General features: G+C 42.2%; 1 protein-coding gene across 15 annotated transcripts in view; it reads left to right on the top strand.

The window, feature by feature from the left end:
* Positions 1-27,792, top strand: part of cacna1ab (calcium channel, voltage-dependent, P/Q type, alpha 1A subunit, b) — a 135,307-nt gene that overhangs the window by 12,784 nt on the left and 94,731 nt on the right. For all 15 annotated transcript variants that reach the window (XM_047577325.1, XM_047577317.1, XM_047577321.1 and 12 more), the window contains exons 2-3: positions 23,998-24,103; positions 24,655-24,794. In XM_047577325.1, the coding sequence (XP_047433281.1) occupies positions 23,998-24,103; positions 24,655-24,794 (246 nt within the window). The remainder of the gene's footprint in view (positions 1-23,997; positions 24,104-24,654; positions 24,795-27,792) is intronic.

The following is a 27,792-nucleotide window of genomic DNA, read 5'->3' on the forward strand; positions in this document are numbered from 1 at the left end:
AGTGGTGGCGTTTTCTTTTCTTCTTCTTTTTTATTCTGTTGACGGAGGAAGGGCCAGGTAGAATGTGGGAAATAAGGACATATTGATGCATACACACACACACACATCCGTGTACTGTATATGCCACACACACACACGTACACACACACATCCATATATTTTATTCATCCGGCCACATTTACATTTTTCCGCTCCCAACGCCCTAAACCACGCACTTAAATACTCACACCAATGCGAACGTGCACGTCTCTAATAACGAGGGTTTCGTCTCGTATCGTCACATCACCCCCCCCCCCAACGTTGAACCGTGTGTCTCCTCGTTTCTGGTGCACCTTTTTCCAAAATATTTCACGCATTGTTTCGGTTTCAGCGGTTTCTCTCGGTGCACCTGCACAGTGCAGCCTGAACTCCACACCAGGAAATAAATGTTATCAGGAGGCATTGTTTCTGTATGTGGGAGGCTTTTCTATATTTGTAGACTGTCTCTTTTTCTGCTCTCTAGTCTCAGGTGTAAAATAAATAAATAAAAATATACATATATATATAGTATTCATCTTCTGAAAATTTTACTCATTCATTTGTGCTCAAAACTATATTAGGTAGTAAAAATATTAGCGTGTCACAGATTGGGTCACCTTGGCAGACCATGGGACCCAGAAAATATGAGTTAAATTTATATCGTCCGTGTTCTTTTATGGGGAGAGACAAGGACGAGGAAGGGGGGAGAAAAAAAAGTGTGTGTGGGGGGGGGGGGTTGTGGCATTAAGTAAAAAGTACGCCATGTCCTTAAGTGTTTATTTATCTGCTCCATGCACGACCCTGACAGAAATCAATCTCCGGGTCTCGAAAGAAGCACAAAAGACAGAAAGGAAGTAGTAGTATGACGCTGGCAATATATCGGAGAATGAAGAGCGGGAAAAAAAAGAGATGACTGGAGATATTTTAGATAGTACTGTATGTGACACGTTTCCAGAAAATAAAGAGAGGTTAGAAACATTTATTCAAAGGGGCGCACAGAGCTGTAGATTTACTGACAGTCAGTGGATGATTCTAGCAACTCTCCATGATTCAGATAATGGTTCTCAACAATCTATTATGGTTTCATATCTCTAAAGACCCTTCTCCTCCCCCTCTACCAGTCCTCCATCCATCTGAAACTAGTGGAGCTCTGAAAGAAAGTCACCTGTTGTTGGATGTAAAGGCCAAACCATATACAGACCTGGTTCAGTGGCTACCATGTCACCTTCTGCCTCAATTAGGTGTGAAAAAACTATAGTCGGTATTAGCGTAACCTGGCTGGGGAGGTAAGACCGTCCAGAAGGCTGAAGCTCGGCTGTTGCACTGTAAGTTGTGCTGACCCCTGAGTTCTCCAAATGTGAGGAGTTATGGTGAGAAGCAGCTTAAGAACGAGGCATCACTCGTGTCTTTGTTTGTCATTCTTTGAGCGAGCACCTAACCCCCAGTTTGCAGCTCAGGTAGCTCCGTGTGTGCAGGAACGTGGGATCAATCCAGTTTGTAATTCTTATCATTAAGATGAATTAAATCAACTCTCTCATTCAGGTACCAGAGTTTGGCTCTGCTGCCATAAAGGAGTGTCATTGCTATGGGGTGATCAGGTCATGTCCCAAAGTTTGGCGAGACACTAGGCTGATATGTGTATAAACTACTACTAGTTTATATATGTTGAAGTTATGTAATGACATAACCTTTTGTTTTAGTAAACAGCGATGTTTTTTTTTTGTTTGTTTTGTCTGTAATCTGCAATTTTGTACAACCAGCAGTGAATTCGTGGGAAATGGGAGGTCTATAATGAAAATCCCATAGATCTCAGTCAACACTCATGTGCTTATTATGCTAATGGGATGTATAGAATTGGTGAGGGGCGATGGATTTCAGTTTCAGGGAGTAAAATGAGGGGCCATCCTTAACTCCATCCCCTTCCAGTCTTCTGCTAATAGTTATTTTGCCAAAGTAATGAATGGTGGTGTCGGGAAATGATCACCTTAATGATCGTAATTATTGTAATTGAGCTGCGATAGAGCATTAATCGAGGTTTCTCGTGGATAAAGGGAACATTGGTGTGTGTGTGTGTGTGTCTGGTCTGCTTGAGATGTGAGGGGGTATGTAAGGGGGTGAGTGAGGACAGCGGGACAGAAGTAGCGGGCGAGAACATTACAAATTTAAAGGACTCTCAGCAGCTCCTCTTCCTCCCTCTTCCTCTCCTCTGCTCTCCAGCCCCTCCTGACCCTGTTCATCCTTCTCTTTTCTCGTCCTCCTCTTACTCTCCTCTGTTTTACTCCTCTATCTCAACCCCCCCGCCCCCTTCCATTTTACTCTCTGGCTGCTGTCGACTGCAGTGTGGAGAGCAGATCGGAGCGGCGAGAGACAAAGAGGAGAGTGGAGGGAAAGGGGATATGAAGAGAGAAAGCGAGGGGGCAATGAAGGAGTGGTGACAGCGTTGGTGTGTGTGTTTGATCCGAGCTGGTTTCCTCCTCCTCCTCCTCCTCCTCCTCCCTGCAGCCCCGGGGCGTCTCTGCCCAGAAACAGGGCCAAGTGCAGGCATCTGTATGTGTAGATGTGTGTGAAACTACACTACAGGGTAGTGTGGGCAAATGTGTGTAGGTGTGATGGTTGTGCTTGTTTGTTGTTGGCATTTTGTGTGTGTGGTTTTTTCTCTGAGTGTAACGTATGCATTCCTGTTTGTGCTTGGCGGGTGCAATGTACATCAAAAGCTAATTTGAAGCTTGGTTTTGCCATCTATCTATCTATCTATCTATCTATCTATCTATCTATCTATCTATCTATCTATCTATCTATCTATCTATCTATCTATCTATCTATCTATCTATCTATCTATCTATCTATCTATCTATCTATCTATCTATCTATCTATCTATCTCAACACTCTGCAGTGTTGCTAGTTCAACCTACACCACACATGTTGCGCTCATGTGCTATGCGTAATTTAGCGTATGCAATAAATCCTGTCGACTGGAGAGAAAGAAAAAAAAAAGTCTCTCCTACTGGGTATCCAATCACTGAACATGTAGGATTCATTTTTATCTGGATAGCATCCAATCAGCTGCAGAGCGACGGTCAGTGAGAGCGATCTCTGATTGGCTATGTAGCTGAGAGAGCATGTGCAGCATTAGCATAAGCATGGACTGTAGAAAAAATGGACTCTACGTCCTCCAATTGGCCAAAGCGAAGCGAGTACCCCAAGGTTACAGGCGAGTTTGGAGCCAGACTCTGAGCGGCACTGGCCAAGAGTGGGTCCGTGTCATCAATGGCCCACCCATATTATGCACTGCACCTGTTTTATTTACTTTCACAATCCTATGGGACCACTTGATGGAGCGGCAGATAATGGCAACTGTTGATCATCATGATGTCACATATTGTTTTTATAGCGACAATTGACTAAACTTGACTATAACTATAAAATTTGTCAGTATTATATGAACTACCTGAAATTACAGCAACCGTCCTGGAAAAGTAAAAATATAATGTATTCAACTTGTACTCTAGTGTTTTAGTTTGGCCCATCCACTAACATGGAGGGGGTGGAGCTTATGACCTACACTGCATCCAGTCACCAGGGGGAGCTCTACTTTGGCGTTCCTGTTAAAGCTGTCTTCATGGCGTCCACTTTTTTTATTTTTTGCAGTCTATGAGTGAAACAGAGGAAGGAAACTAGAAAAACAGCAAAATTGAAAGGGCACACAGACGTCTTTTCTCTTTATTTAGAACGAATTTGCAGCCTAAACTTGAACCAAATAATACAATAATCATTGTTTCATCTCGAACCCTCACATTGAGCCAAGACATAAGACGTGAAAATGGAGACGCCATAGTTTTTTATTATTGTTTAACTCTTCATTATTATTTATTAAAAGCATAAAAGCACTGTAATTAGTGTCCGTTAATATATATTTCACTGTCACTTATCATAAGTTTATTCATTTAAAAAAATAAAATTTCTCTTAATGATGAAGACTCAGAATCCATCAAGTGATCACTGAGCTCGGTGTAGCTCAACAAATCTGGGGGAAACTCATTTGCTGAGATCTTTCAAAGAAAGACGAGGTTCATGTTTAACCTCCTTGCAGTTTTTGGAGGTAACACTAAGCTATCTCGCTGCAGCAGAAGTGAGGGGAAAAAACCTCCGTCAGCCGTAGTTTTTCCTCTTTAGGTCTGAGCAGGGTTTTGGGCAGCGTTGTGCAAACTGAACAGAATACGGGGCCAGAGTGGGACGCTGCAGCATCAGCAGCTTGCCAATCAGCCCGACAGCCGGTCTGCCACGTTAGTGTGTCACTTGGCCAAGCCAGGGGATTGGTTCTGTCATTCGGAGGGGGTGGGCCCTGGGGTCAGCAAGGCTGTCAATCTACGGGCCCCGAGGCAGAGATGCTGAGGAGGATGAGTGGATAACAGAGTGGAGGAGAGTCTCACGGTGACAGGGGAGACGGGCCGGATGGATGAGTGACGTGACACTTTAATTAGGTAAAGGGTAGCAAGGGCTTTCAGGGTGGATTTTATGGCGCGTGAACGGGTCAGACCAACATAACAACGTGCCCATGCAGTATTCGGGGGAGGGTGAGGTGATTTTGGCTTTTAGCCGGTGTGTTCTCTCCGCAAGTGACCGCATCAGTAAAAGTTGAATCATACATTTTTTTTTTTTTTTTTTATAGACGTAATTATTCACATCGTCACTGTGCTGCTGTGCATTTGGGAGCTGAAACAATCAGTTGATTAACCAGAGTGTTGGTGAGTGCTTCATGACGTCTGAACAAAGTCCATTTGCTGATGAGCACCGACCGAATCTTTTGGAAAAAAAAAACCTCAATATATCAATACGATCAGACATTGAGCTAAAATAAAACTTAAAAAACAAACAAACAAAAAAAGCTTCAAAAAGACATTTCTCTCAGAATATTTATTTCTTGTTTTTAATTCTTTAGGTTGGAAGTTAGGAATCTGAAAAATAGATTTTTACAACTAAGGGAGGCTTTATTTTACTCATTTTGAATAGATTAATCTCTTTTCACAAAATGCTGACCTTCAAAAAAAAAAAAGAAAAGAAACAAATTATTTTAAATGCATTTTCACATTTTTTATTGCCCAACATTGTTGCAAAAAAAATATTCATCTGTCATTTATGGACTTGGAATGGGAAACGATTTATTCATGTTTCCGTCCGTCAAAAGAATTATTTTTACCACTCAAATAAAAAGACCTTATCTACAATTAATATGTTATTATTTTTATAAAATGAGCAAGATGTAGTCTGTAAAGAAAAAAAAGAAAGAAAGAAAGATGTAAAGCAGTTCTCTGGACTTTTCACTGCAATGGAGTCCACAAGGTTTCCCACTCAGTAATAAACACAAATGCTCAATGATTGAATTTTCCAAAACACCGACCAGTCGACTGCCGTCCAAGATAGCGGCTATCTGCGACTTTTATCAACACCAGGCACCTCGTGTCCCCTTTTATTGTGCAGATCTGTCTGATCGAAGATGGGTGGGAACCTTAAACGAAAGGGAGGAGAAAGCTGAGGAGTGGACAAGGAGGTGTGTCCAACATCAACAGCTGCCTGTTCGCCACTCCCCCCCGATTTAGACTAATAACCTCCGAGGTCGCCCCGGTGGGGATGGAGAGGTCAAAGAGACGCCTGGTTGACTTTGTCTTTCCTTCCTTTCTTCTTTAAATGTATCCACTCAGAGTTTTACAGGTTGATAACATAAATACCCCCCCACACACAGTAGAAGAGAAACCTTCTGCCACTGTGTCTCCTGTAAAGAAATATAGTTGCTCTAATTGAACTGGATTGTCAGCGTCTGCACACAGTCACTTATCTCAGTATATCAGCAGGTCTGCTACGTTAGCAGAGGTCTCGGCATCAATACCAGCCTCAGATCCAGGGGTCAGAGGTCGCCCGTTTGAATCAGTGGACAAGACGTCAATGTCATTAAGTCTCCCGGGGAGAGCCCCTCATTCATACACGGCGCTGCAGAGAGGCTCGGGGAGGACGACGCATTCAAAGACCCCCTGGGGGTATTTCTGTATATTTCTGTTTACTACAGGATACTCTGGGTTTTCGACATCTTATTTCACTCAACTCAGAGTAGTTATATAGACATAATATAATATTATGACCACAGACAGGAGAAGTAAAGAGCAGACCTTGTATTCATTTGTGTGGATGCTACTCCAAAAAACATGAAGAACAGCACAATTCACTAGATCCTAAACTGATCAAATCCGCAGAGGCCCCTCCCCTCACCCCATTTCTGGTCATAATGTTATGCCTGATCAGTATATATGCTCTGAAAACTTCTATCACGCTACCGTGATGCAGTCCTTCAAAAGTAGTAACATGCCAAGGGAAAATGTTCCTGAATAATCTGAATGCTGCAGCATATGACACATTTTTATTTATTTATTTATTTATTTATTTATAATTTTTATGTTCTTGCTTCGGATGCTGGTATTTTAATCTGTTGTCTGGTGGCTCATTCATGGCGCCAAACACATTTCTTCCTCCTCATCACTCGACCTCAGCAGTAACAGTGATGGTTTGCAATCAGGACCTGGAAGATTTGGGTTGTTACCATGGCAACGTTACGGTATTCCTAGAGGACAGTCGGCTATTTTAGATCTTCTACGCAACACATTTACATATCAGTGCAGTTTAAGCATATATAAACAGTGAGTGAGGATAAATAAATAATAATAATAATTTAAAAAAACATTCATCATTTAGTATAGTAGTTTAGTATGGGGCAAAATATTTGATATTTAAGTAATTTCAAGGATTCTGATGAACTAAAACTTGGTCACATCTTTGTACATGTACTTTAATTTATTGCACCAAAATGCAGCTGAGGCTTGTCTAGAATGCATCCATTGATTCTAGTGTAATCTTCTTGAGTTGTTCAGTCATTATAGAGAAATGGCACAAAGAACTGGATTTAAACCATGCGTGACTTTGGCCACATACGTAGAAATGTATGTAAATATATATATATATATGATATACATGAGGAAAAGTACTGAGTGGTGAGGACATAATTATAATTACAGTCTTTAATCCTCTGGACACACACATATTCATATACCCGCGCTGGGCGAGCTTTTAATTAACTATTTGGCGACAGGGGATTCTGGTATTGGCCTAATTATCTGAAGCACACATCCCCTGCACTCGTCTCCTCCTCTGAATGCTTTCCAGAGAGGGAGGCAGACAGGTATTCCTCCACTTTGAGGTCACCTGGTAATTGGAATTTTTTATTTATTTATTTTTTTTCTTTTTTGTGCCGTGGAGATCGGTGTGCTCTGAAATCCCCTGAAACCTGAAGTTAAAAATCATCGGGGGGATGGCGAGCAGGCTGGAGTTAGGCTACTTCTTTTTTTTTTTTTTCTGCTGCAGACTTTATCCACAGTGTAATACGGATTTAGTGTTAAAGGAGGACAAGGAGGCACAGTAACCCGGCTGTCGTCTCCTTATTTAAGGGTTTTTAAGTCTCTCCGGCTTCGTCTGCGTCACAATTCAGCTCAGCTTTTAACGTGGTGATACACTAAGAATCATTTTGCAGAAAGGATTTACATTATTAACAAATTATGAAACATAATAGAATACAATGAAAACCCCCAGACATATAAACAGTTCACCGTATTTTTTTCCACGGTGTTTACAACCTGATATTGACAAAAGCAAAAGAGACCACCCTTTGCCTTTCAGACGGCATCAGTTCTTCTGTCAGGGCTCTGTCGGGGTCATGCCATCACTTCCTGGACTTCTTGTTCTTCTTTACGCTGAAGATGGTTCTTAATGACTTTGACTGTGTGTTTGGGGTCTTTGTCCTGCTGCAGAATAAATTTTGGGCCAATCATCCTCCTCCCTGATGGTATTACATGGTGGCTAAGTATCTGCCTGTATCTCTCAGCATTGAGGACACCATTAATCCTGACCAAAACTCCAGCTCTATCTATAGAAATGCAGCCCCAAGCTTTCAAGGAGCCTCCACCATGCTGTCTGCACTGCAGACACTCATTATTGTACCGCTCTCCAGCCCTTTAGCAAATTAACTTCCTTATACAGCCAAATATTCATTCTGACTCATCAGTCCAGAGCACCTGATGCCATTTTTCTGCACCCCAAGTTCCTATGTTTTCATGCACAGTTGAGTCTTTTGTCCTTGTTTCCATGTCAGTGGGATGGATTTTTGGCTGAAACTCTTCCATAAAGATCACTTCTGGCCAGATTTCTCCAGACAGTAGATGGTTTCTGCCAGTTCTGAGCTGATGGCTTTGCTGGACATCTTCCGATTTTTGAAGGGAAATAAGCTTGATGTGTTTTTCATCTGCCAAGTTTCCTTGGCCGACCACAGCGTCTACGATCCTACGAAATCCCTGACTTTGTGCAAGTGTATCTATAAGGATGGATGCTGGTTTGAAGGCAAAGGGTAGTAGCGCCGAATACTGACGTGACTTAGATTTTTCTTTTGTTCGCTCACTTTATTCATTATCATGTTTTTGAAAGCATTCTTAGTTTACAGCATTTTTTTTCACACCTGCCCAAATGGTACTGTATATACAAAATATTTACAAGAAAAAATGGAATTATCGACACCAATCAATTAATACCAAAAACAAAACTTAAACAAGACCTACTGGACCATTCTTCAGGATTGAAAAACCCATTTGGATGTGTGAAGATGTATCTTAACATCCTAAATGTCCTAACCCTATGGCCAGGGTTAGGACATTTAGGGTTAGGGTAAAAAATCCAGATGCTTTGTTTTTAGATAAACCCTGACCGGGATCACAGGTGAGCATGTGTCATTTTTGGTCTTAAAGTCTACTATATAAAACGATAGTTTAGTTTCTTTTCATGGTTCTTATCCATAGTCACTGTATATATTTTAACATATGTTGGTCACTTTAGAGAATCAGAGGGAGTGATGGCACAGAAGCCTGCTTTAATGAACTGTTGCGGACAGGGATTGAAGCAAAGCAACTTTGAGCAACTTAAAACAAGGTCAACCTTAAAAACAAGCCAGTCACTTCAATGCTATGCTTTATAAGATAAAAAAAAAAATTTAAAAAATGTCAGCATCGTATATGTAAGATAATAATAATAGAAGCCCTTTGGCTTCAAGGAACCTTTTGAGAAGCCAGTATGAAGAAGTATAGCTTGTTAATGTGACATAGAAATTCAATTGTGTTATGATATTAATCATTAAATGTACCACATCTATATATAAATATAATAATATACCACACACATCATTTAATGATCTGTTTTGGATTTGGGTTCTTTTCTGGTTGTCTGCATTTCATTTTACACATTTTACTTATTTCTGACTTTAAAAGAATTGTCCCAGAATAAAACACAGATTGGTTTCCTGAGCCATGAAACATATCCTAATGGTGTGAACATGTCTGGCAACTGCGATCAAATATCTGCGTTCGTATCGGTGCCTGTGGGTGTCACATTGGACTGTGATTGTGCTCAAATGTGTCTCTGTACTCGCGAACATGCATATGTGTGTGTGCACGCGTGCATGTGTGTGTGTGTGTGTTCAACGGTGGCAGCAGCAGTCAGGTGGATGCAGTCTGTTTCTAAATCAAATCTCTGTGATTCATTGGGTTGATGAGTCACCGCAGCAGCACGAGCACAACCAGCCTCGTCTTCCAGTACAACCACCACCCCTCCACCCCCAACACACACACACACACACACACAGACACACACACTCATACAGTATGTAGTACCTTATGGCTATTACTTCCTGCATTTGCTTTTAACTGTACATGCAATTTTAGACTGTGTACTGCACACATGCTCGTGTATATAGTTGAGAGATACGGTGTGTCTGTGTGTGTACTAAATAATGGGAGAGTGCTCCATTCTGCAGATGCAATTTGGTGACTAATGTAGAAGCTGCTGATGTCATATGTTTGCTTCTCCTCACTGCTGAGCTCCTCATTTCCTTGACATTCATCTTTATCTATAATCCAGCTTGACGTTGCAGGCTGGTTCCGATTTGCAGGATATAAGCTATCGATGTATACAACGTGACGTGCTGCATTTATTTGGGGAACTGCAATTAAGGTCGGAAAGTGCACGGGAGTAAAAAAGACGCAAGGCGAGGGGGAGGAAGTGGGGCAGATGTGTGGTTCAGGCGAGGAGCGTGCACGAAAGTGACTGTGAAGGTGTGAAATTAGCAACAGTAGTAGTCGTACCGCCAAGATGCATCAGGGTTTTATAAAGTACCTGCGCCTGAGAGGGCTGGATCACATCGATCAGAGTATCAGACTCACATGGGTCCTTCAGTAAGCAGTTTACACATGAGGCTTTATTGAATACCAGGAGAAAAAAAGGGCTAATCTTCTAGGTAAGATTGTTCTGGAGATAAAACACTTCAGAAGAATCCCATCCCCAACTATTTACAGCATTCAATTTTCAGTCCAATTCTGAAAGCAGGTTTACTCGGATCATTTCATTTATATTGCCCCAAATAAATGCACAGTACTGAGTTGTAGGTTCTGTGAGTTCAGGTTCACAGTCATCCAGGTCGTGGTATACCCAAAAACGTTAACTGGACTTCTCTCTTCTTTTGTACCCAAGATGTTTCACCCCCATTCAAAAAAGTACGACCAGTAATTATCTTTCTGTTTGCAGACACTAGTGAATCGAGTTTCTGATGGAATGTTCCTATTTAAACCTCAGCTCCACACCAGTCCCTTGAAACTGAAAAAGCTACTGCGGTTTCTTTTCTTCAACGTTTTTTGGATATTGAGCTGGAGGTTCCCGTATTGCATGTAATAGAAGTGCAAGGAAATATACTTGAGAAGTGTAAAACGCAACTGTGAACATGCTTACATGCTGCTTACATATGGAGAGTGAAATGTGAGCCGCTGCTTCGACATTTGAACAGATTTAAATGGGAGCTGTCCCGTCAGACATGAGGGAACTGAAAAAAAAAACAAAAAAAACTTTCGACTGAAATGCTTTATATGTTGACATCTTGTTGGCCTATTGATTACAGATTCCATTTGCATTGCTGCCAACTCCTGTCTAAAGTGATATACCAGACGTTTCAGTTTAATTTGCTTCATGGGGACATTTTAACAACCATCCCCCTCAAAAAGTCTGTTGATATTGGATGATTCTGCAAAGACCAGATCCTATAGCATGGAAGCCGTGCATTCTCTGCAGAGCTGAAACTAATTCCTACCAACTTAATAATAAATCTTCGCAAAATCTTTGGTTGATTAGACATTTTTTGTATATTTTTCAAATTTAGCCCTACAAACTTAAATTTCTTTGAATACATATTAGCACGAATCCAATATATTTTAGTAAAAGGATAAATGGAGGCAGAAGACGTTATCTATCAGTCAACACTTCACTCATTCAACGTTTCACACAGTGTCGCACCACCCGAGACCTGTCAATCTAAGCTTCCTTTAGACAGTAGGCCCCGCCCCTATCGCCGCTGAGCCAACAACAAGGCCACGTATTACACAGGTTCCCCACAATTGGCCAGAGCCTATACAATCCCCAGGGGAAATCCCAGACGCACGCTGCAATATTAGCAGAAGAGAAGCTAACAGTGCAGCTCGCTCCCACTGTTTTATTTTCTTTATATGTCAATTACACTGAGCAACACTGTTGCACAAGTTTCAATGAACAAAAATGAATATTTGAACCTGTGTATTGTTTGAAGAGCTTAATAGTAAATGCAAAACGATAATATTAATGTATATTTATAAATAGCACTAGGCCCAATTTAATAGTAGGTAGGGGGTCCCTGCTTAATCTCTCCATCAGTTTGTTTTTGCACATATAGACCAACAAAACTAAACACACACCATCATTAGTGTTACGCTGTAAGTGTGTGTAAGCAGTACCTTTTGCAGCTAAATAGTATAGATGCATTTCGACTTGCTATCGGTACAAGCCAGGGGAATTAAACCGTGCTCAATGCGAAGTATGCTACTTAATGAATCTGGTAAACAATACCTTTCCTAATTAGGACCACACACAAAGTAAATGTTAACATTAGTGATGAATAGTATCATTCGTTAAAATAATAAAGTTTTCAATGCTTTTATCTTAAGAGAAAATGTTTGAACTTCGAACAGGTGATGGTCGTAGTTGTAGTTATTCAATTGTGGAAGCTGTGGTAGTTGTTATGTACAGCATGAACTGTGCAGTTACTGAAGTGTGCACCTGCGATGAGCAAGTGACAGCGGGGAAGAGGGCTGCTTAAAGATTTGTGGCAAAGGTGAAAACAGACCCGTCGGTCATCGACTGCCCTGACAGTTTTATGGCTGCTGAGCTAGCAGGACGCTGTGGGATGTTAGTTAGCCCACCTCTTCACACATCAGACCCGTGCGTGTGCATGTGTGTGTGGGGGAGTGTTCATGAGTACTTTATGTCCCTCATTCGTCCAACTGCAGCTCCATTGACATCCCATTGGATCTCATTGACTTTGACCCTGTCTGGTCAGCCTGTAGGCCTGAACATGTTCCTATGTACTGTATGTCTTGGGTGTCTGCACCATTTGATTATATTCTTGATTATATAATTAATAATGTTTTGATTCTTACCTTGGTCATCAAGGGAGCTCTAGCTAAAGGAAAGTGAACCCCTTAAGTTTATGCTTCACCCTCCCCCCAAAACACTAGTTTCCATTTTAATGTTGGCGTCATGTTAAGATTGTTCATTGCCATTCAAGGATAAACTGTGTAGGAGACCAGGGACAATGTCTCTACTTGCAGTAGCCCCCCCAAGCCAGAGTGCAATAAAGCCAGAATACTCTACACTTAAATGCCATATATTAACGCACAATTGCAATGTCAGCATCATGTCTCATTGCACTTTTTATACCATTGTAGTTTCCTCCTGTAGTGCTCAGCAGCAACATTTTTTTTTTTTCTGGAAATCAATTACATTTAACGTCTGATATGCACTCTCAGCAGTTGCAGCCACAAAGGCTGAGCAAAGCTATAATGTACCACCATGTTAGGTACAAATGTTTGCCAACTTAACATAGAAGCGGCGCATATAAATACCTGCTGCATCTGTGCAATGGTTTGAAAAATCTGAATGCTGCTAACTATACGTGGTGCAACCCAGTCCATAACATGGTAGCAGTGTTTTCTGCTTTCACGTTCACAAAAGTCACTGGGAGCTTGTCTGATAGCATATTACCAAGGAAAAATGTTGTGGCTGAGAAACGTTGACATAAGGGATGTCCCAGTCAAGTTTTATTTGCCCCCAGATCCTATCCTGACCTTTTAATATCGAACATTATCCAGGCGGACTTTCAGTTCGATTGTAGATAAACGAAATTTAAAGTTCTGGGAGAGCTGTGGCTGACATGTACAGTAGTGTCAAGAGGGAAGCTCGTATATTAACTCTATAAGCTCCAACAGACAGTGAAAATCTGTGTGCTCTACCACAAAAAATCAGGTGTGATTGACGCTGCAATCCTCTGTGTAACATTTTTCGCATGGATCAAGTTGGTAGTATTGAATGACGACCTCTTAAAACCAACTTAGCCAAACATCTACATTACACAATACCAAATTGCTGACCTCATTTGTAACAAAGAAGAAGTTCCTGTGTTGTGCATAGTTTTTCAAACCATTTAAAAGATAAAACGAAGATTTCCTCTTCTCCCCTCAAGAGAGATGGACACAAAAACGAATAACTTTATGGCTTCAGGCCACAAAACGTGTGGACAAAGATGGAAAGCCGCAGGACCCTGATAGTCAATATGTGTATGTTTGCGGCAAATGCTCAAGCACTTTAAATTATGATGCCTACATTAGCTAATGTCAGTCGTCGCAGTTGATAGTTATAATGGTAAAAATCCAAAATTAATGCTATAAAGTGAAAGTCGTAAATGTTGATCCTCAACTGAAATGACAAATTACAGAGCTACAGAGTTACGTTACCGTAAAGTGTTAACGTTGGCCAAGCTTCATGCTTTATTTATGTCGTGATTCATTAATTTAACATTATAGAATGATTATGAATTGATGTCATATATTACCCGGAGATTCAATGAGGTCATAGATTAAATGTTCTGGTATGGCACCTCCATCCACCGAGTGGCGACATTCACCCATTTCTCAGTTGGTCTTTTTTAAATTTTCCATTTAATGTCGTAGATCATCGCTCAGCAACGACATTACATATGTGTCTGCCTGAGTAACGGTAGCCGTTTCGCCAGCTCTCCAGCCGACGAATGCTAGCAACACAAAATAAGCACAGACTACGGGGGGAGCTGTATTTAGTGGTTGGTTTTTACCCAAATGGGGGCGTGGCCTAATTTGCGACTGTCATCTATACTTCAGCCAGACACCAGGGCGTGAAATGCTCCTAAGACTAGGTGCCGAAATTGCCTTGTGCAAAACGTGAACAATAATTTCTGTGGAAAGTTTATAAAGGAGGATTGTTCCATCCAGGACTAGGTTGTGTAATATGGAGAGTTCCTCACCTGCTGTTGGATAAGCATCGGTGCTCATTTTGATTCATTGTGTTTAAGCAGTGTATCATCACTAGAACGCCTTAAGGGCAGATGTGTTCTGCTCGTTAGGTTTCCTTTTTTTTTTTTTTATTTCTGCTGAAATATCCACCACTGCCATTTAGACAGTCAACTTGGTATTTGCATGCAGGAACCAGGAGTTGAGCTGGTGGCTCACTGAGCATGCTCATCTCTCTGTCTCTCTCTCACACACACACACATATATACGCACACATACTGCAGCTGCTTCAGCAGAGCTAAAATGGAGATGGTACAAGTGTGTGTGTGTATGTGTGTGTGTGTGTGTGTGTGTGTGTGTGTGTTTCTCCTTGTCTGCTGACAGTAACCTACTTTTATAGAGCCCACTCACTCAGAATGATAAAAATACTGCAATTCTCCCTCCTCTTGCTCCTTCTCTCAGCCTATCTTTGCCTCCATCTCGCCTCCTCTACCTCATCGCTCTCCGCTCCTCTTCCGTCTTCACATTTACACTTTTCCTCTCTGCACCTCTTCTCATCCTCCCATTTTTTCCCCCTCCATCTTAATCCCCTCTCTTTACTTCATCTACTCCCTCATCATTCAGACCTTCCTCCATTCTGTACTTAATTCTTCATCCATCTTTCCTTTCCCCATTCCCCTATTTCCTGACTTCTACTTATGTTCTTCTTTTATATATTTATATTTTTACTCTCTTCACTATTCCACTCTTTTCATCCTGGTGAGGAGATGCTGATGCTGCAGCCGCCTGCCTGGCTCGGTTAAGGTTGCCTGGCGGCAGGAGTCAGAGAGGAAGAAAGAGGAAACAAGAGGATGGAAAAGGGCGGAAAATAGGAAAGCATCTTCCGGCGCTAGTGATCCAGATTAAGAGGAAAGAGAAAGAGGCCTTAACTCAGATAGGGCAGAGAAGTAGGGAAGATTAAGATGTGACGAAAGAAAAAATGAAAGGAAGAAGTTAGGAGATCTTTGAAGTCTTGATGCTTAATGCATTTTATCTTAGGACGGAAAACGCGTGTGAAGATGTGATTGGTTGGAAATAAATTTCCTTGTTCACATTCAAAGTCAATATACCGATCAGCCACAACATTAGAACCACTGACAGGAGAAGTAAATAACATTGACCATCTTCTGAGGACCTGGCATTTGTGTGAATGATACTTAGGCACCAACCTAGACCAGACCAGGCGCCACCAACTTCATAGCAATGACACTCCTTGATGGCGGCAGTCCTCCCCAGCAGGATGCAGCCTTACACAGATACACAGCAAAAAACAGTTTAGGGACAACTTTAAAAAAGAAAAATTAAAAAAAAAAACGAAGATCCCAAACTGATCAAGCATCTGTTCAGAGGATCCAGAGGCACCCCTCCCCTCAATAACAATGGGTACTGATACTCTGTATCATAAAACGGCACCGGTGCCAAAAAGCAACTCATTTCAGTGCCACTGAAGTTTTAATTACTGCCCTCTGAGCTGTGCCGACACTCCATGTGACGTCGGTTTTTAACCTCCATAGACTCAACTGAAGTACACACAGCAGACGCACCCGGTGCAAATCCAGGGTAAGCTAAAATGGTCAGAAGTTTGGCCGGACTTCACCTCAAAAGATGCGGTATTGGCAACCTGCAACAAGTCCTAGAATGAGATCTAATGCAAAGGAGGTAACACCTTAAATGTGATTAAACATCTGACGTAGCAATGTATCGTCTTTGATAGCTGCGAGACCCCACACCACTTTTTTTTTATCATGATAATTATGAATTATGATACACAAAATGCCTTACATTCCATTCTTTAAGCACCAGTTCAGGCCAAAGGACCCACTAACAACATCCTGTCACCAGACACCACAGGACACCCTTAGAAGACCCATGTCCATTCTCTGATGAGTCACAACTGATTTGGAGACCTACACAATATCAGGAAGACGGTCATAATGTTATGTCTGATCGGTGTGCACACCACTTTGGAAGAGTACTCTTTACTCATCTGTTCTGAATCGGCATGAGTCACCACGTGACATCACGTTTACAAGAGAACAGAATTCAGTGCTGTGTGATGCCGGCAAGTACAGCAACAGGCAAGTGACACTAAAGCTGCACCTCCCTAGACATGGAAGTTCGTGTTACGGCGACGAAGACCGTTAACGGCAGTGAGCGGTCCGAATGCCTTTCCTTGTTTACGTGACTCAGCGGGCAGACAAGGACAGAAAGTTCTTCCCTCTCTGCCGCAGGCCGCGTGTTCCAGGAGCATAAACCAAGCTTTAGTGGGCCCTGAGTATTGCAGTTCAAGTGACATTATGAATCGACAGGGGACGGTGTGACCTGCTTCCCAGTGCGCCCAGATAGGGGAAAACTCCCGCTACCAGGAGGGCACAGTTGAAAAGTACCGGCTCAGCCTAAAGGGTTGAGTAAAACTAAACTAAGAGGAGGAGGGAACGATTCCAGATGACTGTTTACTCCACTGGATTATGCTCAAATTTCACAATGAAGAATTGAAAAGTTCTCATATGAACTTTCAGTGTAGCATGTGAGTGAGTTTATGTGAATGTGAGGGCACGGTCTGAACAATGTCTCTAACAGCGCCTCGTATGTGTGCGCATATATACAAACTGCTTCTCCCCAGAGTTGAGACTCTTTCCTTGAGTTTCATCATGGGAGCTGCTGCAAGTGCTATTGCGTACTTGTGTTTGTTTGTTGCGTTTGCGTGTGTGTGTGTATTCACATGTGCAGGGCTTTTTTTTTTTTTTTTTTTTAAATCTGTGCACAGCTTCCGTTTTGGTTTGGAAATGGTGGTTGCAACGTTGCAGCAGAAAACCAGTGGGGAAAAAGACAGAGTGATGGGCAGCTCCGTGTAGAATCTGTACAGCTTCACATTAGCAGCCTGGAAAGTGGCACAGCAGATATTCCGCCAACAAAAACAAGCTTCATCCAGAAATCAAAAAGGAGTTGGGGTCAGGGGGGGAAAAAAAAGGAAGAGAGACGCATCCTTTTATCTTTCACATGTCTATATATAGCTGTTCATGGAGGAGAAGAGTGGAGCAAGATGGGGAGGGAGGGACGGGAAGTGGCGGTAGAGGAGGAAGGCAAGATGGCTGAACTAGAAACGGAGTATAGAGGGAAGATTTGAATGGTCGAAGTGTAGATGAAACTCGAAGCAAAGCTGCAGAGTGCGGCATGAAAGCAGCAAAGTGAAATGAAACTAAACGAAACACAGCATCAGCTCAGGTAGAATGTGATTGAAAGTTACCGTACCTCTAGCAGGTTCAGAGCCGCAGCTAAGATCTGACTGTAAATATATGTTGATTTATTTAGTATTTACGATCCTATATGTTCTATACGGGATAGGATATCCTATATTGGGGGAGTGTTAGCATAAGAATCTGAATCAGATTCTCAGATTTCCCATTAGATCAGCTCTCAGAAACTTTGCTGATGACAAATCGTGGACTCGTTGTCATCCCGGGGGCGTCCTTTCTGGGACTTAGGAAGCATCTTGGGTCAAATGCGCCCAGCGTTACTCTATGGGAGAGTCCCCTACCTAGGCCAGACCAGGTACCCCCACCCCATGACAATGACACTCCTTGATGACTGCAGGATGCAGCCTGAACTCAAAAAAAAAAAAACTTAAAAATATCACAAGGTCTTGACCTGCAACCAAATTCACTAGATCACAAACCGATCAAGTATCTGCAGGATTTATTTATATATTTATTTATAAGGTAGCCTGATTAGCTTCATAAGGAAGCCCTAGAGCACTGCAAGTCTTTCTGGGGTCCCCATTAGCACATGACAGTTAAAACAGATGCATTAAAAAGACACATAATGAACAAATACTACAAAAACTTAAAATAAACTTTACAATATTCTAAGATCACCAACTTAAGGCAAAAAGAAGAAAAGACATGTCGACAAAAACATGTGTTCTTCCATGGCATTGTTTTGTTTTTTATTCTGAATTTTTTTTTTGTCAGTGTAGTCATTGACAGTGGTAAAGAATTCTGTGTTTTAATTTATCTATATTCTACTGTACGTTTGAGGAGCCCATAGGACCAAAATGCCCCCCACTAACAACATCCAGTTCCCAGACACCACAGGACACACTCAGAAGGTCCACGTCCATTCTCTGATGAGTCTCTGTTTTGGAGGCACAAAGGAGACCTACACAATATTAGGAAGCTGGTCATAATGTTATGCCTGATCGGCGTATGTGCGTTCATGTGTGTTCAGTCACGACACACTTTAAAAGTGAGTGCACAGAATGCTTTTAGCCTCCTTTAAACCCTAATTGGAGTTAAAATATAGAGGAGAGTGTTTGACTGTGTGAACCTCTTTCTGGTTATTTCTCAGCTCTGCATATTCGTGAAGGAGAACGAGTGATAGAGGGAGAGAGAGAGAGAGAGAGAGAGAGAGAGCTTGCGTCACTCCCATAAAGGAACAGACTCTTGCTGAGTCGAGTGCTACACAGTTTCATTTATTTGATAAAGCTTCATTTGGTGTGATTTAAAATCTCCCCCTCATCAGCCTCGGCTCCCCTAAAGCACAGCCTCAGCGCCACGCCAAAATGCCTCATCAGCTGAAAACACACACGCAAACACACTTGAGTGAACACACATACACACACAAACACACTCACACACACACACACGCGCACACAGACAAGCAAACTGGTACAGGAGGACATTTTTCATAGGATGACTTAGACGGAGGAATTTAAATGTGGTGTGGGTGGTTTTTGTGGAGGTTTCGGGGCTACGGTGTGTGTGGACAGAGGAGGAATTTTTTAACAGGTAGCTAGTTCATCATCTTCACGGATATAAAAATTATTTGTCACGGCCGGTGCACACGTGGATCACTGATCTGGGAGGGATATTTTGTAAAGGTGCGGAGCGATTTTTCTGAAGATGAACCCTCTATTCATGTAGTGTTGGGGTAGAACAGTAAAGTCACATTTAAAGACAGGGAAAGCTCAATAAGCAGCATTGAGGCCTCTAAGAGTCTGCTCAGAAATTAAAATCATATATGCTCCGCATCACAATACAGTAACTAGGTGTCCACAAATCCAAATGTCCCAATAAGCAGCCAGGGGGGTACAGTGCTGGAGGCATTCATGATCCATCGTTAGTTAATATTTATTCTCTGAAGTATAGCTCACAGTTCACAGGTTGTAAAGAGTGTCACTTTTTTGAGGGGCGGGGCTTCACTGGAGGCAGAAGATCTCAAACACTGTAGCCTGTAAATGTCGGTTAGCACTGATGGGACTACATTCACCTACCCCTACACTCTCACTGCAGGGACAATTTGACAAAAGGAGGACACACAGGAGATGTAGTCCGGTCTGTCTTTATCAAATGAAGCCTCAACAAAAATATTATAAGAAGTAAGTGGAACCACTGTGGAGGGTAATGTAGCAAATGCAATTTTAGCTCACGGTTAGCATTAGCATGCATCAAGAATCCTCCAAATAATGATTAATCTTACCTCACATCATATGTGCATTGCAAAGAGATAGTTGTTGATGATTGTGTCACTCAAATCCTTTCTTTTAATCGTGTTCAGCCAAAGTCTTGTACAACTATCAGTGGCTGGTATGCGATAAAACTTCTAGTGAGCATTTTTGCTTTTTCAGCTTTGGTCCCCAAAAATATAACAAGATGACATTTTCCCGGTTGACAGTGACAATGTTCGCCTCAAGCTTCTCCCTGTTTGGTCTCCAGCTAACGTTGTGACGTCACAGTGACGTAGCCCATGAAGGGGTCTGTTGCTCTTGCGTTTTCTGTTTGTGTAGCTGCAGTTTGAACTTGAGTAAATGATGGCCCGTGATTGACTGACAAGCCTTTCTACGCTACTTTCTACGCTGTAAAACATTACAGCCCCACTGAGTTAGGTGAACAATTCTACATTTTTGAATATTGGTTGTGTAAGTTTTTCAAAATGCCAAGGACACTTTTACAAGAATCATTCGGACTTCGGGCAAAGAAAACAAAACAACAACAACAAAAAAATAAATAAAAAATACAAGCAGTGGGGTTTTACTTCAAGTAGCTGGCTGCAGTGGGCGGAAGAGATAAGGAATGAAGTGTGTGTGTGTGTGTGTGTGTGTGTGTGTGTGTGTGTGTGTGTGTGTGTGTGTGTGTGTGTGTGTTTGAGGTCAGTGTATTTGGCAGAGTGGGGCTTGTTTGTGGCCATCAGAAAGCCATTTTAATTAACAAGAGAGGAACACACACGCAATTTTGCAGCGCTCACCAATAATACTGTTGCCAAAATGTTCTGCTCTCTAATTGCTTCCGATTCACCCGGTGTTTTTTCCTCTCTCTAAAAAAAAAAAGAAAAAAAAGAGGAAGATGGCGATGTGGCGGACAGAGAGAGTGATAGACGGACGGAAAGAAAACAAGATTCTGCAGTCAGCTTGAGGAAGCTTTGTAGGAGAAAATGAACCAGAAGCAAGACTTAAACAGAAAAGTGGTGGAAAAGTGATAACATCTCAAGAGATAGAGACTAAAGGAATGAGAGGAAATGAGGCAGCGAGGCACATAAAGTGTTACCGCCTCCTTTCAGCAGGTTGGTAGGCCAGCAGAGTGTGTGTCTGCTGAATAATAGATGCTGTGGCAAGCTGGCATATAATCTCCTCTCTCTCCTTCACACACACAAACGCAGCATATGTGCGCTGCATGACATTATGAAAAAGAAAACTTAACCTGAGTTCAATTTGAGAACAACTTGAAAGTGACATCAAACACAAGAAATATTTGACATGCCGTCCAACATACAGCAGGAAAACAACCACAAAACATTCACAAAAAAAGAGCTGTAAGAAATGGCTCATTATTTAGCAGATGAGTCTGATTGTCATGTCCTGTCATGTCGGGATTTTTTTGTTCTTCTTTTTTTTCTTAAATCTTACAAACTACAGACAAAATGCCTGTTTAGGAATGAGAGGAAGATTTGTTTCTGATCATTTTAGTGCAGAACAGTAAGATGTTGAAGTGAATTAAGAAGTACAGAAGAGACTTAACTACTACATTGCGGGATTTTTGGAGGCAAGACGAGTGAAGGTATTTCCAAATTAGTTAACAACTCCCCACCGATGAGTGCTCACATTAATGTCACATGTCCGAGTTCACTTACGTTATCATTAGGGAAGTCCTGATCAAATGTTCCCCCCCCCCCGATCCAATACTGATCTTTTAATATTCAGTATCAGCTCCATGTAGCGGCACCAGCTTCTGGTTATTACAGAAACAAGTCCAGCAAGTTTCTGGTGGGTTTTACCCACAGAGTTTCCTTTTTAAACATCAACTTTCCACCAGTCTCAGAACTGAAGGAGCTACTCGGATAAAACGTCAAACTTCACTAAAACGTTAATAAATTCTGCAAGTCCAGTTGCCTTCCTTAAACGCCTCTTGGATTACTGTGACCTGGCTGTGACCTACCTTGGCTGTGTTGTATAATACAGTAATGTTCTGGTCATCCAACGGCATAAACTCCCAGACCCTCTCTGGAACATTGTTCTCCTCGATGCTGCCTCCAGGAAACTTTTCTCTTCTTTTAAACGCAGCGTTGACTGTTTGCTGTTGTTATTTCGGTGCAGCCTTTTGCCTGAGTGGACTCTACGATGTCCGTATCAGCGTAGGTAGATAACACTGAATGGCGTTTTTTTCTTGCATCGTGTCCGACAACTATTCTGTGGTTTGTCAGAAATTGTAAGTGGGCGTGGTTAATGTGGAAAATTGAATATCCCCAATAAGCATTCAAGAAAGGCAACTGGACTTGTAGAGTTTTTTTGTTTTGATGTTGCTTTTTGACACTTATCTGAGTAGCTTCTTCAGTTCTAAGGGACTGGTAGGAAGTTGAGGTTGAGGAAAAGCGGAGATGTTAGCATCCACACTGTGAGCCCCCGGATGCTAATATTTGCTAATCTCTCCTGGGCAGAGGTCAGTATACGGTGTGTGGGTGCATGCTGCAGGGGGAGGGGCCTATGAGGACTTGAGTTTCTCAAGTATTAACGTATAGATGACCTGGACAGAACGCTAGATCTCTCTCTTACCAGACCTTCTCTCTGACTTTAAAGGCTGTAAAAGAAGTCTAGAGTGTCTTCAAGAACCTACTGCATCAGTGTTACCAGTAATACAGAGAAGCTAAATACCTCAATACCTTTTGTGGGGGGGGGGGTTCTCATTTGCAGCTTCTTCCAGCGTCTTCCACTTAGAGTTTGTGTTGCCAGCTGCCAGCATGAGCCACGTAGTTCAGCGTCGTCTTGTTAGTGTGTACTCCCCAGACCGACCTGTCTGATCCTCTCACGTCAACCAGCCGCCTCTTACCCCCCCCCTCTCCACACACACACACACACACACACACACACAGAGGCCGTCCTCCGGCCATAGTGTCAATGTCAGCGTTGCATCTGGTAAACACGACAATGGACTCGTACTCCCACCACACACGCATGCAAAGAGACGGACACACACACATTACGGGGCTAACAGGATAACGACTGGCCAATTAGGCACAGGCTTGATCTGTCTGGATGTATCCAGTCATCGTAGCCCCTCCAGCGGCCATTACTCAGGCATGGACACACACACACACACACACACACACACACACACACAAGGGTAGCGCACAGCACAACACATCCAAACACACTTGACTGGATGGAGCGCTGTGAAAAGCCGGCCGCTCCACCAGGCGACCTCTGTGAGTCAGCCGCTGTGTGTTTGCGTGTGTTCGGGAATTTAATTCTCACACTTGGCCAAACTAAACTCACCGTTTTCAGTTTTAGATGCATCGTTAATGGTCAAGACTGGTTCACATTTTCTGTCTGAGGTTTGTGAAACACTATATAATTTGGGTGTGTTGTTTTTTTCTGTAATCATCGGTTTTGCTTCCTAGCTCGGCTTGTCCTAAAAGGGATTATCTGAGTGAATTTAACAAACCAATAGTTGCACATACCAATCAGCCACAACATTATGACCCCTAGCAGGAGAAGTGAAACACATTGACCATCTTGTGACAAAACAGTGTTTCTCTGGGAAAGTTTTGGACCTGGTTTGTGTGGATGTAACTTAGACATGTAGCACCTTCCTAGACCAAACCAGACACCACCCACCTCATAGTAATGATACTCCTTGAGTCACAACTGTTTTGGAGGCACAAGGGAGACCTACACAATATTAGGAAGGTGGTCATAATGTTATGTCTGATCGGTGTAGGCAACATTGACACAGATGGAAGTTCAAGTGGAAGGTAAATGTATTTACAAAGTTTGACTAGAAAAAAAAATACATGAATAGACAGAGTAAGACAGGGAAATGTCTCCTTCTCAGTGCAAATGCAATGTGATCAATTTTAAACGGCACTTTCAGTGGCCCGATCTTCACCTTGTGAGTGATCCCAGTGTTCGGAACATTATGTGCATTTACTGCCTGTTGGCGACGTTGGCCTTAACTCCAGCTGTACTCCGTTTGAATGGATGATCCTCACCACCATCATTGCGAACTGCATCGTCCTGGCTCTGGAGCAGCATCTTCCAGACGGAGACAAGACGCCTCTGTCCGAAAGACTGGTAAACTCACTAAACACACACACATACGCACACATGCACGCGTACATTCAATGCATGTAGCGACAGGATGGTATGCAACACTCACTTCCTAGTTCTTTAGGTGAAAACAGTCTAATTGTACTAAGTCTTCTAAATGAAACGAACCCTCTAACTCCCTGTTTTCTAGTACTGTGTGTTGAATTTGTGTTACGTTGCACCGACGCATGTTCCTATTATTTTGACATGCAGTTAAATTTTACCACCTTTTTTACTGGAAGGATTTAGTGCAGGACTGTCACAGGTGTACCTAATGAACTGGCGAGTGAGTGTACATTAAACAACATGCATTCACAGAAATAAACTCTTATCAATGTTTGGCTCTACACACATTACCACAAAAGTTTAAGAAGTTCTAATTGTTACGATTGTGCTTTGAAGGTTGTATCAGTTTTAAACAATTAACTGATCCTGACTGTCTCACCTTTCCTCTTCAAAACTTTTCAACTCATCTGCCCTTTAACGCGCCCCCATTCTCTCCCTCCCCTCTCGCCTCCCGGCTTCCTCCCCTGCAGGAGGAGACGGAGCCCTACTTCATAGCCATCTTCTGTTTTGAGTCGGGGATAAAGATCCTGGCTCTGGGTTTTGCGTTACACAAGGGCTCCTACCTGAGGAACGGCTGGAACGTCATGGACTTTGTGGTCGTGCTCACCGGGTGAGTCCACAGTAACGTTATTGTATTCCACACTGGTTCATTTATCTGATTTTTATTCATTTACTGCCATTCAGTTTAATTAAACAGTATTTGTTTTGTTTTTTTCATTTATAGTGGGCCAATGATTTATTTCCATTTGTGTTTTTACTTGTTTTATTGTACAATGTGTACCTGCTTTTGGACACTAAAATGTGTAGGATGCGTTTCCATGGCTACCTGTTCCACTCTAGTGCAGGGTGAGCTTGAGTTTTTTATTTTTATATATTTATTTATTATTATTTCCTGTTTCTAGACTGAACAGTTTAGGATATTTTGGGGCATCATAAAGCCGTTGCTTTTTTTTGTTTGTTTTAGTTCTTTATATGTGTAACAAATATGGTGGACACCAGATATCTAGTTTGTGGAGGCTATTTCTGACGTCACGTTTTCTGGCAAAGGCAAGCCGTGTACAGATGATTTAAATGCACTCACAGTAAAGATTGTTGTTAATACAGCATGACGAAGGAAAACCCTTTTTGGATTACTCTGAGGCGCTCAAATTGATATTTTTCCTGAACTAGAAGAGTTTCTTCTCTCTCCTTAAGAGCTGGCCTTGTCTGCTGTATTGCATGATTGATAATGACCCCTGGCTTCATAACACAGAAGATGTATTTAGCAGAGAGAAAGGAAGCAATAATGATACTGCAGCTAATATGCTTATGCACTTTGTTCTTCATTTTCATTTCATTTTAAGCCGTTTGTAAGCGGAGGCAGGTGGTGAGAGTGGTGTCGTGACTGTGCTTGTCTTAGGGGAAGCTTTGAGCAAGTGACGGTTGCTGCGTTTCCATTACAAATGTCGTTGAAACATTTTTTATGCTTTGATCATGAGGTGGTTTTTCAAAGTGTATCGCAAAAGTGCAATGGAAATTGGCATTGACCCGTCACCAGTGTCACTGGAGATGACCTACTGGGTTATGTGACCAGTTCATTTGAAGTCCATCTTCCTCAAAGCGAAGTCTCGTGTGATGAGAATTTAAGAGAATTATGGGATATCCTGAGAATTACAGCTCATTCACAGTAGTGATGTTCGATACCACAGATTTTCTTTCCGATCCGATGCTGAGTAAAATTTAGGCTGGTATCGGTGATACCGATCTCATACCAATACTTTATGTAAATACACCCTAATGTGTCTGGTAAACCTAAAGAACAAAGTAGTGTATTTCAAATCATAGAATACAAGACATCAGAGTAATTTATTTATTTATTTTAAACTCTGAAGTATATTGCGGTAACAGCCTCATTTACTATATAGCCGAGCTAACAACAGAAAAACCAAACAGAGGACACATGCCAAATACCTTTCAATGGAAACACATACAAAGCGAAATTATCGTAATGTCATAAATATACTTTGTGAAAAACTGTAACGGAAACGCGGCTAGTAACAAGTTGGACGCCTCCAAGAAGACAGGCGAGGAGCCCAGTGGGACATTGCAGCAAACTAGCAGCAGTTGGTCAAATGTGTGAAAATACTTCACCAAAGATGAAGCCCATTCTATTGTGACATGTCAGTCCTGAAATACAACTAAAGTACTACTGTAATGCATCTCAAAAGACATCCGCTAATGCTAGCAGAGCAAACGGTCCCAACCATCTGGACATCAGTCGGTTAACAACTTCACCAACAATTTGGTGAAGTCGTTAGATCTTTAGGTGCAGTACGAGGAGAAGGATTCAGAGCAATACCTGGCTACACTATACCATCCTACGACACTCTGTGGAGTACTATTAAATGCTACTGATGGTGCTGACTTGCTGCCTGTTTTTATACAGGCTATACATATCTGCAGTGTGCAGCATGAGCTGTCCGTTCTCAGCATATGTATTCAGGTCAAGAACATAGATTTCATCGCTGCAAAGTATTACTTTCTATTAGTGACGTCATCAGAGACTAGCTGGTGACTTTGGTTACATATCTGCTGACTTTAAAAAATCTGAAGTCATGCATCCCCTAGTGTGTATTAGCTGTGTGATCTAAATATGGCTGGAGTGGGGGTGGTCAGAGACGGTATAGTTTTTGTAAAGGGGGACAACTGAAGACACACACTGACTGATAAGACTGACACAGAAGTGTAAAAATAAGATTTACACACTGTGTGTGTGTGTGTGTCTAGTAGCATGACTTTGTCACTCCTCTGATCTCAGACACAGCGGAGGTCTGGTTTGACAAGGTGTGTGTGTGTGATCACGGCCACTCCCCCTCAGTCTCTAGCCTCCTTTAATGAGGACACAAACACACACACACACAGAGGCTGGATCAGAGCATCCCTGCAGGGAGCAGCAACCAGGGCAAAGGGAAATGTCACTTCTCGGAGAGACGGGGGGAAGCGGGTTCGTCGTTATGGCGATAGCTGACAGAGGGGTAGCAGAGTTTCCTCCAACCCCCTCTCCTCCCGCGTCCTCTTGTTTTTTTATTTTTTTTTATTTTGTTCTATTTAAATCTGCATTATCAGAACAACACATCAAACGACTACCAAAACTAAAAAAAAAAAATCCTCTCTCAGATCACAACAGCAGCTGTTTCACAGCTTTATGCTACAGATCCAGAAATGCGCAGCAACGCCTGAATTCCCGAGACTTATAACTTCTTGCCAGCCTCACCCTTGCGCTACTCAATCCCATCCTCTTGTCGCTTATCACCACAAGACACCGACTGCTACCGCCAGGAGTTGAGGGAAAAATATGCAGCCAGTCCCCACAGAGACAGAGAGAGTGTTAATATGTAGCGACGGTTTCTTCACCTCTGTTGTGTGCCTCAAGTGTCTCTTGAGCGTCGCCAGCCGGAAAAGCACCTCGTGAGGAATTGTGCTGCACACGCGTTATGCTTAGAAGAAGAACGCATCTGCCGCGTCCTGCTGCAGAACTCACTATTCATGTTATTGTCAGAAAAAAAAACACGCAGACCAGACCAGACCAGGCACCCCCCACCCCATAGCAATGACACTCTTTGATGGAA

This window comes from Mugil cephalus, chromosome 2 (assembly GCF_022458985.1).
Source record: "Mugil cephalus isolate CIBA_MC_2020 chromosome 2, CIBA_Mcephalus_1.1, whole genome shotgun sequence".
NCBI classification, from domain to species: domain Eukaryota; kingdom Metazoa; phylum Chordata; class Actinopteri; order Mugiliformes; family Mugilidae; genus Mugil; species Mugil cephalus.